The sequence below is a fragment of the Leucopleurus acutus genome (assembly GCF_964270905.1).
Source record: "Leucopleurus acutus genome assembly, chromosome: 15".
Classification (NCBI taxonomy): Eukaryota; Metazoa; Chordata; class Mammalia; order Artiodactyla; family Delphinidae; genus Leucopleurus; species Leucopleurus acutus.
This window is the reverse complement of record NC_139157.1, coordinates 56,317,582-56,330,650: the sequence shown is the minus strand read 5'-3', so window position 1 is coordinate 56,330,650 and position 13,069 is coordinate 56,317,582. Positions and strand designations below refer to the sequence as shown.

The 13,069-nt window shown below is 34.1% G+C and overlaps 1 protein-coding gene across 3 annotated transcripts in view; it reads left to right on the top strand.

The window, feature by feature from the left end:
• The window catches only part of GRIK2 (glutamate ionotropic receptor kainate type subunit 2), a gene marked incomplete at both ends in the record, with an annotated part of 633,053 nt that overhangs the window by 225,820 nt on the left and 394,164 nt on the right, over window positions 1-13,069 (top strand). For all 3 annotated transcript variants that reach the window (XM_082855302.1, XM_082855303.1, XM_082855304.1), the window contains one exon: window positions 11,347-11,514. In XM_082855302.1, coding sequence (XP_082711428.1) covers window positions 11,347-11,514 — 168 coding nt within the window. The remainder of the gene's footprint in view (window positions 1-11,346; window positions 11,515-13,069) is intronic.

The following is a 13,069-nucleotide window of genomic DNA, read 5'->3' as shown; positions in this document are numbered from 1 at the left end:
AGCATCCATCACTTCCTGACTGTGTAACTGACCTTAGGCAAAATTCTCAGGATGCTGGAGGTGCTCCAAAGTCTTGTTAAAGTACTGGACCTGCTCCAAGGTCTTGCTAAAATAGAGGACATTAGACCCAGTAAAGAAAGTTATTTAGCCTAAAAATTAAAATACCTTGTGAGACAATGGAACATAAAGGAGGTAAGCAATTATGTTATATTTTAATTCTGAATAGCAGAGATACATTCAGAATTAAAATATAATAGTGGGAAATACATTGAAGACAGAAAGTGTGATTCAACATTTCTTGATGTCGTTCTGTTTATGTTTGTAAAATATTTGTCATAATGCCTGATATAAAGTCTGCTCTTAATGAATGTTGACTGCTAGAAGCTTTCATCCTTCAGAGTAAGCATGGGTTTGAACATGTTTCATACTGATTTAACTTTCTTTTTTAATTTAAGTATAGTTGATTTACAATATTATATTAGTTTCAGGTGTACAACATAGTGATTGAACATTTTTATAGATTATATTCCATTTAGAGTTATTACTAAATAATGTCTATATATCCTTGTGCTCTACAATATATCCTTGTTGCTTATCTATTTAACATGGTAGTTTGTGTCTCTTAACGCCATATCCCAGTCTTGTTCCTCCCCCCTTCCCTCCCCACACTGGTAATCATGAGTTTGTTCTCTCTACCTGTGAGTCTGTTTCTGTTTCGTTATATACATTTATCTGTTTTGTGTTTTTAGGTACCACATATAATTGAGAACATAGAGTATTTGTCTTTCTCTGTCTGAATTACTTCACTAAGCATAATACTCTCTACATTCATCCATGTTGTCACAAATGGAAGAATTTTATTCTTTTTTTATGATTGAGTAATATTCCTATATATATATATACATATATATATATCTCACACCTTCTTTATTCATTCATCTATTGATAGACATTTAGGTTGCTTCCATATCTTGCCTGTTGTAAATAATGCTGCTATGAACATTAGGCTGATTGTGCCTTTTAAAATTAGTATTTTTGTTTTCTCTGGTGAAATACCCAGGAGTGGAATTACTGGATCATATGGTAGTTTTATTTTTAGTTTTTTGAAGAACCTCCATACTGTTTTCCATAGTGCCTACACCAATTTAAAATACCACCAACAGTGTACGAGGGTTTCATTTTCTCCACATCCTCACCAACATTTGTTATTTGTGTTCTTTTTGATGATAGCTATTCTGGCAGGTGTGAGTTGATATCTCATTGTGGTTTTGATTCACATTTCCCTTATGATTAACAATGTTGAGTATCTTTTCATGTGCCTGTTGGCCATCTGTGTATCTTTTCTGGAAAAATGACTGTTGAGACCTCCTGCCTATTTTTAATTGGGTTCCTTTTTTTTATATTAAGTTGTATGAGCTGTTTATATATTTTGACTGTTAACCCCTTATTGGTTATATCATTTGTAAATATTTTCTCCCATTCAGTAGGTTGTCTTTTTGTTTTTTTGATGGTTTCCTTTGCTGTGCAAAACTTTTTAAGTTTTTTAGGTCCCCCCTTCTTTTTTTAAAATTTTGCCTTTATTTCTTTTGCCTTAGGAAAGACAGATCCCAAAAAATATTGCTATGATTTATGTCAGAGTGTCTCTGTGTTCTCTTCTAGGAGTTTTATGGTTTCAAGTCTTACGTTTAGGTCTTTAATCAATTTTGAGTTTATTTTTGTATACTGTGTGAGGAAATGTTCTAATCTCATTCTTTTACATGTAGCTGCTCAGTTTTCCCAGCACCACTTATTGAAGAGACGATGTTTTCTCTGTTGTATATTCTTTCTTCTTTTGTTGTAGACTAATTGACCATAAGTGCATGGGTTTATTTCCGGGCTCTCTATTCTGTTCCATTGATCTATATGTCTGTTTTTGTGCTACTGCCATACTGTTTTGATTACTGTAGCTTTGTAGTTTAGTCTGAAGTCAGAGAGTGTGATACCTCCAGCTTTGTTCTTTTTCTCAAGCTTGCTTTGGCAATTTGGGGGTCTTTGTGGTTCCATATAAATTTTAGGATGATTTGTTCTAGTTCTGTGAAAAATGTCAAGGGTAATGCAATCCCTATCAAAATGTCCCTACTTTGATAGGGATTGCATTAAATCTGTAGATTGCTCTGTTTAGTATGGGCATTTTAAAAATATGAATCTTTCCAATCCAAGAGCATGGAATACCTTTCCTTTCTTTGTATCATTTTCCAATTCCTTCATCAAAGTTTTATAGTTTTCGGAGTATACATTTTTTTATCTCCTCGGTTAAGTTTATTCTTATGTATTTTATTCTTTTTGATGTGATTATAAATGAGATTGCTTCCTTAATTTCTCTTTCTGATAGTTCATTATTAGTGTGTAGAAAGACAACAGATTTCTGTATATTAATATTGTATCGTTCAATTTTACTGAATTCATTTATTAATTCTAATAGCTTTTTGGTAGAGACTTTAGGGTTTTCTATATATAGTATCATGTCATCTGTAAATAGTGACTGATTTAACTTTCTTAAACTTCAGTTGCTGGAGTATGCATTATAGTGTTTGAAAGTGATCTGGAACTGAGGGAATGTAAATCAGAGATTACAAATTAGTCAAGTTAGAGTTAGGGCCAGTAAGGAATGTCTCCCCAGAATAGGGGACTATGCTAAAGACTCACAATGCATTAGGAGAGAAAGAAGGTTGGAAAAATGTGTTAATGTGTATGTATGTGTGTGTAGTTATGCATATGTGTACGTTCGTGTGTGTGTGTGTGTTTGCGTGTGTGTATGTGTAGGTAGGAACTAGGTTCCTGGGCAGAGGAACATCATTTGGGAAGAATGGAGGCATTTGACCTTGGTTCACTCAGAGAAAGGTAGGTAGTTTTATTTGGCTGTAACACTGGGGAAGTGGGAGTAGTAAGAAAAGAGCCTAGAGAGGAAGGCAGAAGATAGATTATGAAGAACTTGGTAATTAACATTAAGCTTAAAAATTAGGCAGTTACTGAAAGATTTTAGAAAATAAATAACAAGATTAAAGTTGTATTTTAGAAATATTACTCTGGTTGCAGTGTGGAGAAACTATTGAAAAAAGCCAGAGTTGGTGGAGGGCTCTGTAGAAGATCCAGTGGAGAGGCAGGATTACAGTGTGGAAGGCACAGTGCCTCTGACTTAGTCAAGTAAAGCCTGTGAAAAGTGTACAGTGATGTTTCTGTAGAAGTGATGGAGAACTATGAACTGTTAGCTAAAATAATTAAGAAGATCATTAGCTAGTTTAACAATAGGGAAAGCTTCCAGTAGAGGTATTCATGGTATTATGACCTGAGTCTTTGTCTTTAACTCTCTATCGCTCCACATTTTTACCACTGACTTGGACTGAATATGACCTAAAGACAAAGGGAAAATAAACACATTTCATATATCTCCGTAGTATTAATAACTTGCCTTGGTACACTAGAAACTGAATAAATTAATATTAATAAAGAGTTGATAGAATCAGAATCCAAATAGTATTAATTAGAAAATTAGACCAACTATAAATAGACTATATTAATCAGGGACACGTGAAAATAAAAAGAAAATAGTACATCACAAACTTTTTTAATGCAAGCTTAAGATGAATCAGCAGTATGATATTATTGTATTCTAAAAAAAAAAAAACGCACTCTTTATACAATGTATACTACATTAATTTAGGGAGCTGGCAGTCCTATTATAATTTGCTTTGCTTGAACCCACTTGGAATATGATCAAGAAATGGACTCACATTGAGCTGTGATACACTGGAGTATGTTCAGAGAAAAAAAAAACTAGAGAAATGAATGGATCAGAATAGTCATGTGACAAACAAAAGATTTAAAAGTTTTAACCTGGATAAAAGGAAATATAGTAGGAACTTGGTATCTGTTTTCAAATTCTGGAAGATGATCACGCGAAAACTCGGCTTAAATTTATTCTAATCAGAGCAAATGGTTAGAAGCTTCAGGGAGCAAATGATGGATTAATAGATGAGAGAACTTTGTGCTAGAACTCTCCCAGAGAAGAAAGAAGAAGTTTTAGATAGCAGCAGGTTTGCCATTCCTAGAGACCCATATGTATCAATAGTATTAGAAGCAATCTGAATATCCAACGGATGGGTAGATGAGATAATTAATTGTGTCATTCTTAGACTCCTGTATCCTTTACATTTACAATAATAGTACAATTTTAGTATTAATACATAGTGAGTATTTTTATAAATATTTGCAGATTGATTTAATTGAAATATTTGCAGATGATTTAGATGTCTTTTTGAGACATCTGTTAAAAACCTGCAGCAATAACAAAATGATAAGTATAGGAGTTTTATTTTATCCTGTCCTTTTTCTTTCTCCCCCAAACTTTATTATGAAATTATTAAATATACAGAAAAATTCAAATGAAATAAATATTCCTATACTCACCACTTTGATTAAACAGTTGTTAACGTTTTTCCATCTTTGTTTTTGTGATGCCTTACACCTAAGCACTTCATCATGGATCTCCTAAGAACAAGGATATTTTCTTACATAAACGATATCATTATTTTTCCTAAGGAGAAAAAAGAAACAAATAATTCCCTAATGTCATTTAATATCCAGGGCATTTTTTAAATGACCATTGATACTAATAAAGAAACATGATGATTTTATCTTTTTTGTTTGTTTGGTTTTTTGTTCTTGTTTTTGTTGTTCACCCGTGGCTGTGGCTTGGGCATTTCACATCATGCCAGGCGCTGAATTTTGTTCAAAGTTGCCTGTAGGGCTTCCCTGGTGGCGCAGTGGTTGAGAGTCCGCCTGCCGATGCAGGGGACGCAGGTTCATGCCCCGGTACGCGAAGATCCCACATGCCGCGGAGCGGCTGGACCCGTGAGCCATGGCCGCTGAGCCTGCGCGTCCGGAGCCTGTGCTCCGCAACGGGAGAGGCCGCAACAGTGAGAGGCCCACGTACCGCAAAGAAAAAAAAAAAACAAAAAAAAAAACAAAGTTGCCTGTAATCCTGTAGAGGCTGTGTCCCTGGACAAGACCACCCTCAGTGGTGAGATGCCATTTGTGCTGGGGTCAGAGGGGCTCTCTAAAGGGATATATGAATGAACCTGAATGTTACGGGCCTGGATGTGCCACCGTCATATACTTCTAAATTTTGGCCTGTCATGGAAGTGTTCTTTGGAAAGTGTTTCTGAGAAAGGAAGCCTGTGTGGGTGGTAGATTTCCTCTACCCCCTCTGCAGGTTGTGCTAATTTGTGTGTGAAATTAACCACTGGGGACATTTCTTCTAACAGCATTTTAAGCTCTTCAATGAGATGGTCTGGCTAGTAGGGGCGAATTTATTAGCACCCAGGGAAAGCCTTGGAACATCTGTCTTTTGTCTTCCATCTCGTATTTCCCCCAAGTAGTGGCTGTGTGTGACAGCAAAAATTCTACCATGGTAACATGAGGGGTCTAGACTTTTCCTTGGGAAGCATATTCATCTGCCTCAGTGCTCACTAGTGGTCTAGTGGGTGTATTCTGATGAGTTCAGTCAGCAGACATTTTAAAAAGTTGAACTTCCCTTTTGATGGGGTGAGTGCTCTTCATTCCTCACCACCTCTTACTGAATCTCCAGTGTAGGCACTTAACTTTGCAGCTCTGGACCAAAGGGTACTGGGGCTCAGAGGGAAGGCTGTTCCAGTGGTTGCCTTTGGCTCTGGGATGTTATTGTGTCTTTTAAACTTTGGGGGTTTAGGGGTTGGTGCTGTGATGATATAGACACTGGTCATTCTTTCTGGAACTTTGGAAAGGTGAGATCTGGGGCATGCAGGACAGGATCCTTCTAACTTTGATGTGATGCCGCCTCCAGTGGAAGATTCCTCAAGCTGTAGCTACTCAGGAGCTGATCCAGCCAGCACCCAAGGAAGACTCTTAAGGACCAACCTTATTAAAGTTGTTGAACAGCATGCTGGGTTTCTATTCGTCCGACCAGCCTCTTCTTGGACCTGCAACTCCTTGACTTAGATGAGGCCAACATTTTTTTACCAAAAGTTCTGGAGGCTGGGAAGTCCAAGATCAAGGTCCGGAGAATTTAGTTTCTGGCGAGGTTGCTTTTCCTGGCTTTCAGACAGCTGCCTTCCCTCTATGTCCTCACATAGTGGAGAGAGAGAAAGAAAGAGATGATTTTATCCTTTGGATAAGGATCTGTAGAAAATTAAAATTAGGAGGACATCTTTTACATTTGTTTAGATAGAAAATAAGGTTATTATAACAGTTGATTGAAAGAAACAGCATATCTTCTGAGAGGATAACAGATGATGTATCATTCACAACATCGATTCCTTTATTGAACTGAATGTCTGTAAGACACTGTATCTACTTTATGATAGGACCTGTTTGAACAGTCTTAGAAGTTAGACGTGAGATTGGTTGGCACGTCCATCACAGGTTTATGAGTCATACAATCCTCAGTAGTAGTTAAAATGGACCTAAAAGAGAAAAAAAATGGATAGGCTTTAGCAGTTGACTAATATAAATCTTTTACTTCAAGTCTTGGGTAATGTTGTTCTTTTGTGAATCAGAGCCTGTGATAGGGAAAGTGGCAGTGTTGTGAGTTCTGTGTAAATGAGGGATTCCTTGCCATTTGGGATTCTGTATCTGCTAAACAAAGTGGGGCAACTCTGCTTATGGGAAAGACGACTATTCTATTCTGTTTCTCTCCTTTTTCTCTAACAAGCCTCTTAAAGAATGATGAAAACTATTAACTTTTACTATAAGCTTGGAGAAAGAATTGCAGGCCTGTCGCTTGATACGGAGGTTATGTGAGATGTGATGGCCTTTCCTAAATTAAAACAAACAAAGAGACAAAACAATTAAACCAAACAAAAATAAAATTGTGAGAATGATTATCTTATATGATTTTTTTTTTAATTTCAGAAAGCCAAAGGTAAGTATAAGAAAGCGGTGAATTTTTGCTTGTATCCAATAGAAACTAAGGAAGGTGATGATAATGAGAAAGTGGTCTATAGATTATTGAAAATGTGAAACTGTGTGAATCTTGGTACAAGTCTCTGGAAACACTTAATTATAGATTACTAAGATGCTGCTTTAAGATCATATAGTTCTTCTATGTTCTTTATTACCCTGAAATGTATTTTATCCACCAAACATGTTTTTGTGAACTCCTTAGGGTAGCAATTCTGTCTTCATGTACCACATGCTTATGAAATGCTACATACAATTCTGACACTTCATAATAAAAAGAATAAGTCTAGAAGCAAACACCTTGTATAGAAGGTGCATAGCATGAAATAAATATTATTTCTCAAGATAAGAGAATAAGCCCTGTTCAAAATCATGTGAACAACTACCCTTTTACAGGTCTAAGAATGGATGGAAAAAATGCTTTGCCTTTCAATTTTTTATTAGGAAGTTTTAAAACCAAAGATATACTTTTAGAATAAAAATAGCTGATTTCTTCCTCAGAGAATCAAATGTATAAACTTTTATTTTCTACTTCATAAAGAAAAGAACTGAAATATGTACTTTCTCAGTTCTCTGCTCATCTTCACATCAACAGATTACAGAGAATTGCCTCATGGCTTGAGTAAGTAAGGTGTCCTCCTATCCAAGGCTTAGCCTACTTCCCATGCTTTAGATTTGATCCTCTTTGGGTCTTGAGGATTATAACTCATGAGTTGTCCCCTCTCTTTTCTGTCTTTTAACTTTCTCTTTCTATTGGTTCTTTCCCCCATCAAATAAATATGTTGTCTTTCTCATTAGAAAAGAAACAAATGCATAGACATCCTGAAATTTCATACTATCTCTGGTTACTCTCCTATTTTCTGCTATCCCTTAATATTCTAGCTTCATTTTAAAACATATTTTATTCATTTTTTAAAGTTATAAGATTAACACAGGTTCATTGTTAACTATTTAAAACAGACACAAGAAAATTAATCAAATGCCTATCATCTCAAATGAACCACACTTGATACTTTGTTAAGCATAAGTGCAAATTGTAACTTCTTATAAAGCATGTTTCGTCATCAGATATCTTCTATAGAAAAAAATGGCTAGATGCAGAGTATTTTATTAATTAAATGTACCATAGTTATGTAAATAATCCCCTCCCATTGGATATTCAGAGTATTTCTAATCACATTGTTCTTATGAACAAAGTGAGCACCCTTGTAGCTAAATCGCCCACAGTTTTCTTAAGGTTATATCCTATAAGTAGAATTAGCAGATTCAAGTGTATGATATTTTTAAAGCTTGATAGATTAACAAAAAGTTTTCAAGAAAGTTTGTATCAATTTATTTTCCTGTTCAACTGTACTTTTTCTCATACCTCCATAATTTTGATCTATAAAAATCCCATCTCATTGTTTTAATCTTTCTTTTTTCTATATTTGCACATTTTCATGTCTTCATTGATTCTTTGCATGTAGTATTTATTATCTATTCATATTCTTCATATTCTTTGCCACTTTTTCCATTGGAGTGATTATATTTCTTGTTAATATTATTTTATATTGAAGATACCAACCTTTTTTCTAATATATATGTTTGTATTTAGTTAACATACTTTCATATATTTTCTTCATATTCCTTTAATCATTTTATTGAGTTTGATTATGAATTTTTTCAAATATTCAAATTACATTCAGCAATATTGCCCTTATTTTTACTGCTTCTGTTATCAAACTTAGAAAAGCCTTAGCACTTTTATGCAATTGTTTTTTAATGTAAAATTTTATTAAAGGATGATCTATATAAACCAAAATAAACAAACCATTGTGTAAAGCCTTAATAATATATATCCAAGCAACTAGGATAAGAAACAGAATACCACCAGCACCCAGAAGCCCATCATTCACCCTCCCTGCACCTACACCCAACACCATTTTTGGAACTTTTTAAAAAATGAAATCATACAGCAATATTCCCTTGTGTCTGACTCCTTTCAGCATTTCGTTTGTAAGATTCATCTCTTACTGTTGAATGTAGTTGTTCACTGATGCATTTATTCCATGCTGCTATGAGTATTCTTGTACATGTTTTCTGATGAATATGTATACATATTTTTCTTGGGTATATATCCTGGAGTGAAATTTTGGGTCACAGGGTTGGTGTATTTTCAATTTTAGAAGACTCTGGCACATAATATTCAAAGTAGGTTGTTATTTTGAAGAGAGGTGAAGGATAGGAAAGTTTTAACCCACTATCATCATGTGTTGACCATTTCTGTATCCTTATTTTGTATTTATACCACATTCAAATTAAAATTTGAACTAAGGAAAGTAGATATAGTTTTTCCATTTTATTTTGCCATTAAGAAATAACTTCAGATTTGCATTTCTAAAATTGGTTCTGTATTCCTAATTAAGGTTAAGTACTTTCCAATTACTCTGTTATTTTTCTGTTCCATATATAAGATCTTACAATTCTGATTACATATTATTATTAAAGTCATCATATCTCACATTTTAGGAATTTCTGTGTATTTTGCCTGAATGAAATTTTGAAGAAAACTAGTAATTAGTAGTGGAATAGGCAAGGGCTTTGGAGTCAGGCATGAACAGATTCTAATGTTGGCTCTATCACTTGATAAGTTGCATGATCTTTGGCCAAAGTATTGTTTCCTGTAAAATTTTACTACTTGGGGTTGCTTTGAAGATTTAGTGAAACCTTAAACTCTTATGGAATGTTTGCTCTATGGCAGCCACTGATTCTAAGTGACTTGTTATGAGATAACATTTGCCCTTTACAACAACTCTATGCAGTAGCCTCCATTATCATACCTTCTTTAGAGTTGAAGAAACTCAGACTGAGGATTGAAGCAACTGTGCTAATTTACCTGGGTTACAAGTGGCAGAGCCAGAATGTGAACGCAGTTTGGCTTCAGAGTCCATGCTCATACCGCTGTTCTCCTCCACGTATATAAGACATCTAATTTTGTTCTTGACACCCATTAGGCATGTAAATACTTAATATCCTTCTGCTTAGCGTAAGTCACCAAAGATTTTAAACATATTTGGAGTACAATTTCACACAGTTGATTGTTCTGTAACTACACCATCAAATTAGTTGAAAAAATGAGAGAAATATTTCTAACTAATACTGTGTAAAATGACAAATTTCCAATGCTTCCTGAATATAAATTTTTCCAATCACTGTGGTATCTTCTGAGTCCTAATTCTTCACATTTAGAGGAATTATTACTATACCATGACTTCTTACTAATTTAGAATAGGTAGTTTGCTGATAGTATAGTCACCTGACATTCAAGTGTCAAAAGATTTTTGATGAGGTATGGATTGCAAGCTGTGGAAATGCCCTGTTCAAGGGAGTTTAATATGTGAATGATGGTGCTGAGAGCACATGGTGTGAAATTTGAAAGGGAGAAAAATAAACGTTCTTTAATTTTAATGTTCTGGTTTCCTAAGGACAGAGGTTGGAGGGTGTCACAGCTTTCAGGTGCTCCCTTTTTCATTCCATTCACCAAAGCAGCAATAAGGAAGAGATTCTGTTGGAGACAAAGGTCCCAGTTAGGTCACTTATAACTGAAAAGAGAGTGATGATGTCAAGGCTGGGACACAAATGAGGGAACTGGACTGAGGCACAGCTGGTGGAAGGTGACAAATGGAAAGGACGTGTCTTTAAATTATAGTCTACATTGTATGGCCAAAATTATATGCTGCAGTGTTATTCACTGACTAAGGGATTTGCACTGTTTGGGAGAGTTATCTTTCAAAAATGTCAAGTGGTTTTCGAAAAAGGATTTAGAGTAAAACAAATAGCAAAATGCTACTTCGTCCTTTTTTCTTGCAAGTAAGATGCTGGAATTTGCAAGTGAATAAGTATTTTGGGCTTTTAACATGGTAAGTGCCGTAAAAATTATGCAAAAGAATTCTGATTTCTGAATTAATAGAGACAAATTTAATACAGTTTTCCCAATGTTAACTTTATAGCTTTATATCAATATAGAGGATTGATTATTTTCTAACTGTGTGCAAAATTTTGAGGGTTAATGTTCAGTACTTAAGGCAAGATCTATATATACCTAGGCCCTAAAAGAAGCAATTACTAAATAAAAAGGCAAAATCATATTCAAATCATGGTAAATTTTGGTAGCAGTATCTAAGAAATTTTGCCAGTGTGGATTTATCTTAAAGGGCACATACCAAATATTCAAATTCATAGAAAATGTAAGCACAAACTTCATGTACTTAGACAAATCACTCAAACACACACACGCGCGTAAGTGCACAAATTCATACATAAAAGCACAGAAACCTTCCCAGATTTTCTCTATCTTGTAAGAACTGTGTGATTATTTTATTTCTCTGCCAGGTGGTATCTTTGAATATGTGGAATCTGGCCCAATGGGAGCCGAGGAGCTTGCGTTCAGATTTGCTGTGAACACAATCAACAGAAACAGAACCTTGTTGCCCAATACCACCCTAACCTATGACACCCAGAAGATAAACCTCTATGACAGTTTTGAAGCATCCAAGAAAGGTAATTGATAGATATTTAACTGTATGTTTTCTGGAATTCAAATTTTCAGCTATTCTTAAGAGATTTCTTAATCCCTAAAGTAATTAATAAGTCATTAGGAATATTTTCATGCAAATGTTTCTTTTCAAACTGCACATAAATTTTATCAGGGAAGGTAAAGTGATATGATTACCTACTGAAAACAATTGCTTATAACATGAAATGCAGTGAAGTCTGGGATAGTGAAAATTTTTTTACCCCATTAATCCTTTTGTTTTGCTACTAAACTATTCCTATTTTAAGAATTTTCTAAAATAAAACAATACCATCTGTGGATTTTACGAAGTTTTACAATCAATGTTTACATTTTTATTTGCATTATATGTCAATTCCACTCTATTACTGTGGTCTCAATTTTCTGACTACCTTGAAAGTTCCGTGGTTCCAAGTGACTTCAAAAAGTCAGTCTAACCTTAATTGGAAAAATTTGAACAACCTTTCATTTGTGTATAGTCTATGCCCATTTTTGAACCACTTGATGTTTCTTTTGGTGACTGAAAATAAATGGCTAATGATATGAAAACCGGATTATACGAAGAAATAATAAAAATACCTTATGAATTTTATTTTATTATTTTGTAAAACTGTGTTTTAAATATAAGAATAGAAATATAATTTTTGGAATGTGACTTTAATACCTATATGAAAGAAGTAATAGAGAAACTATTATCGAGGCATTATTTTAACCAAACAGTTTTAGTAATAAATATGTTTTGAGAGATGTTTTCATAGGCTTACTTTGTCTAAGCAGGTGATCTTTTCTTTTGCATGTTTAGGATTCATGTAACAGAAATTAAATTTCATAAAGTAGATTTTCTCAAAGGAGTGGACTTAGAAAGCATTTGTTCTAAATTCATATTTTTAAAACAATGTTTGCTTTTCTGTAATGCCAGTTATTGTTTTATTAGCTACCTTACATTCATAGAAATGTACATAATTATTTATAATTCTAACTTGGTACAGATTTCTTCTAAACTCATTAATATTAATGGCAGTTAATAAGCTACAATATTTCTTGAGGTGAAAGTATCCTTCTTTTCCCCCAGCTTACATGTTTTTATCAAAACCTATGTTCTGCTTGCCCTTTGAATTCATATCTTTATGAATAAAAATAAGTTTCCACATTTCAGAACCATGTCAGGGTGATGAAAGGTGTTGAAGGCTGAAAAAAAGGGTAAAGGTTATTGTGAAATACTACATTTGTCATCATAATTGCAAAATAAGTCATTAACTGCAAGACAAGTGCATTTGATTATTGACATAGTTCATGATTATTTCCATTAGGAAGAAGAAGCTCTGTCTCAAATGAAATAATTTAGACCAAAGAATATGGAATATGAGTGCAGTATAAATAAAGTATTAATAGATTTCTTAATGGTACTTCAAAGTAGCAACATAAAAAAAAAGTGGACTAGAATGTTCTAACAACAAACAGCTTACTATCTTGCGAATATCTTAGCAAAATTATCAGGTGGTAAACTCATTTCGTTTTCAAAATATTAAAAAGGATTTACAA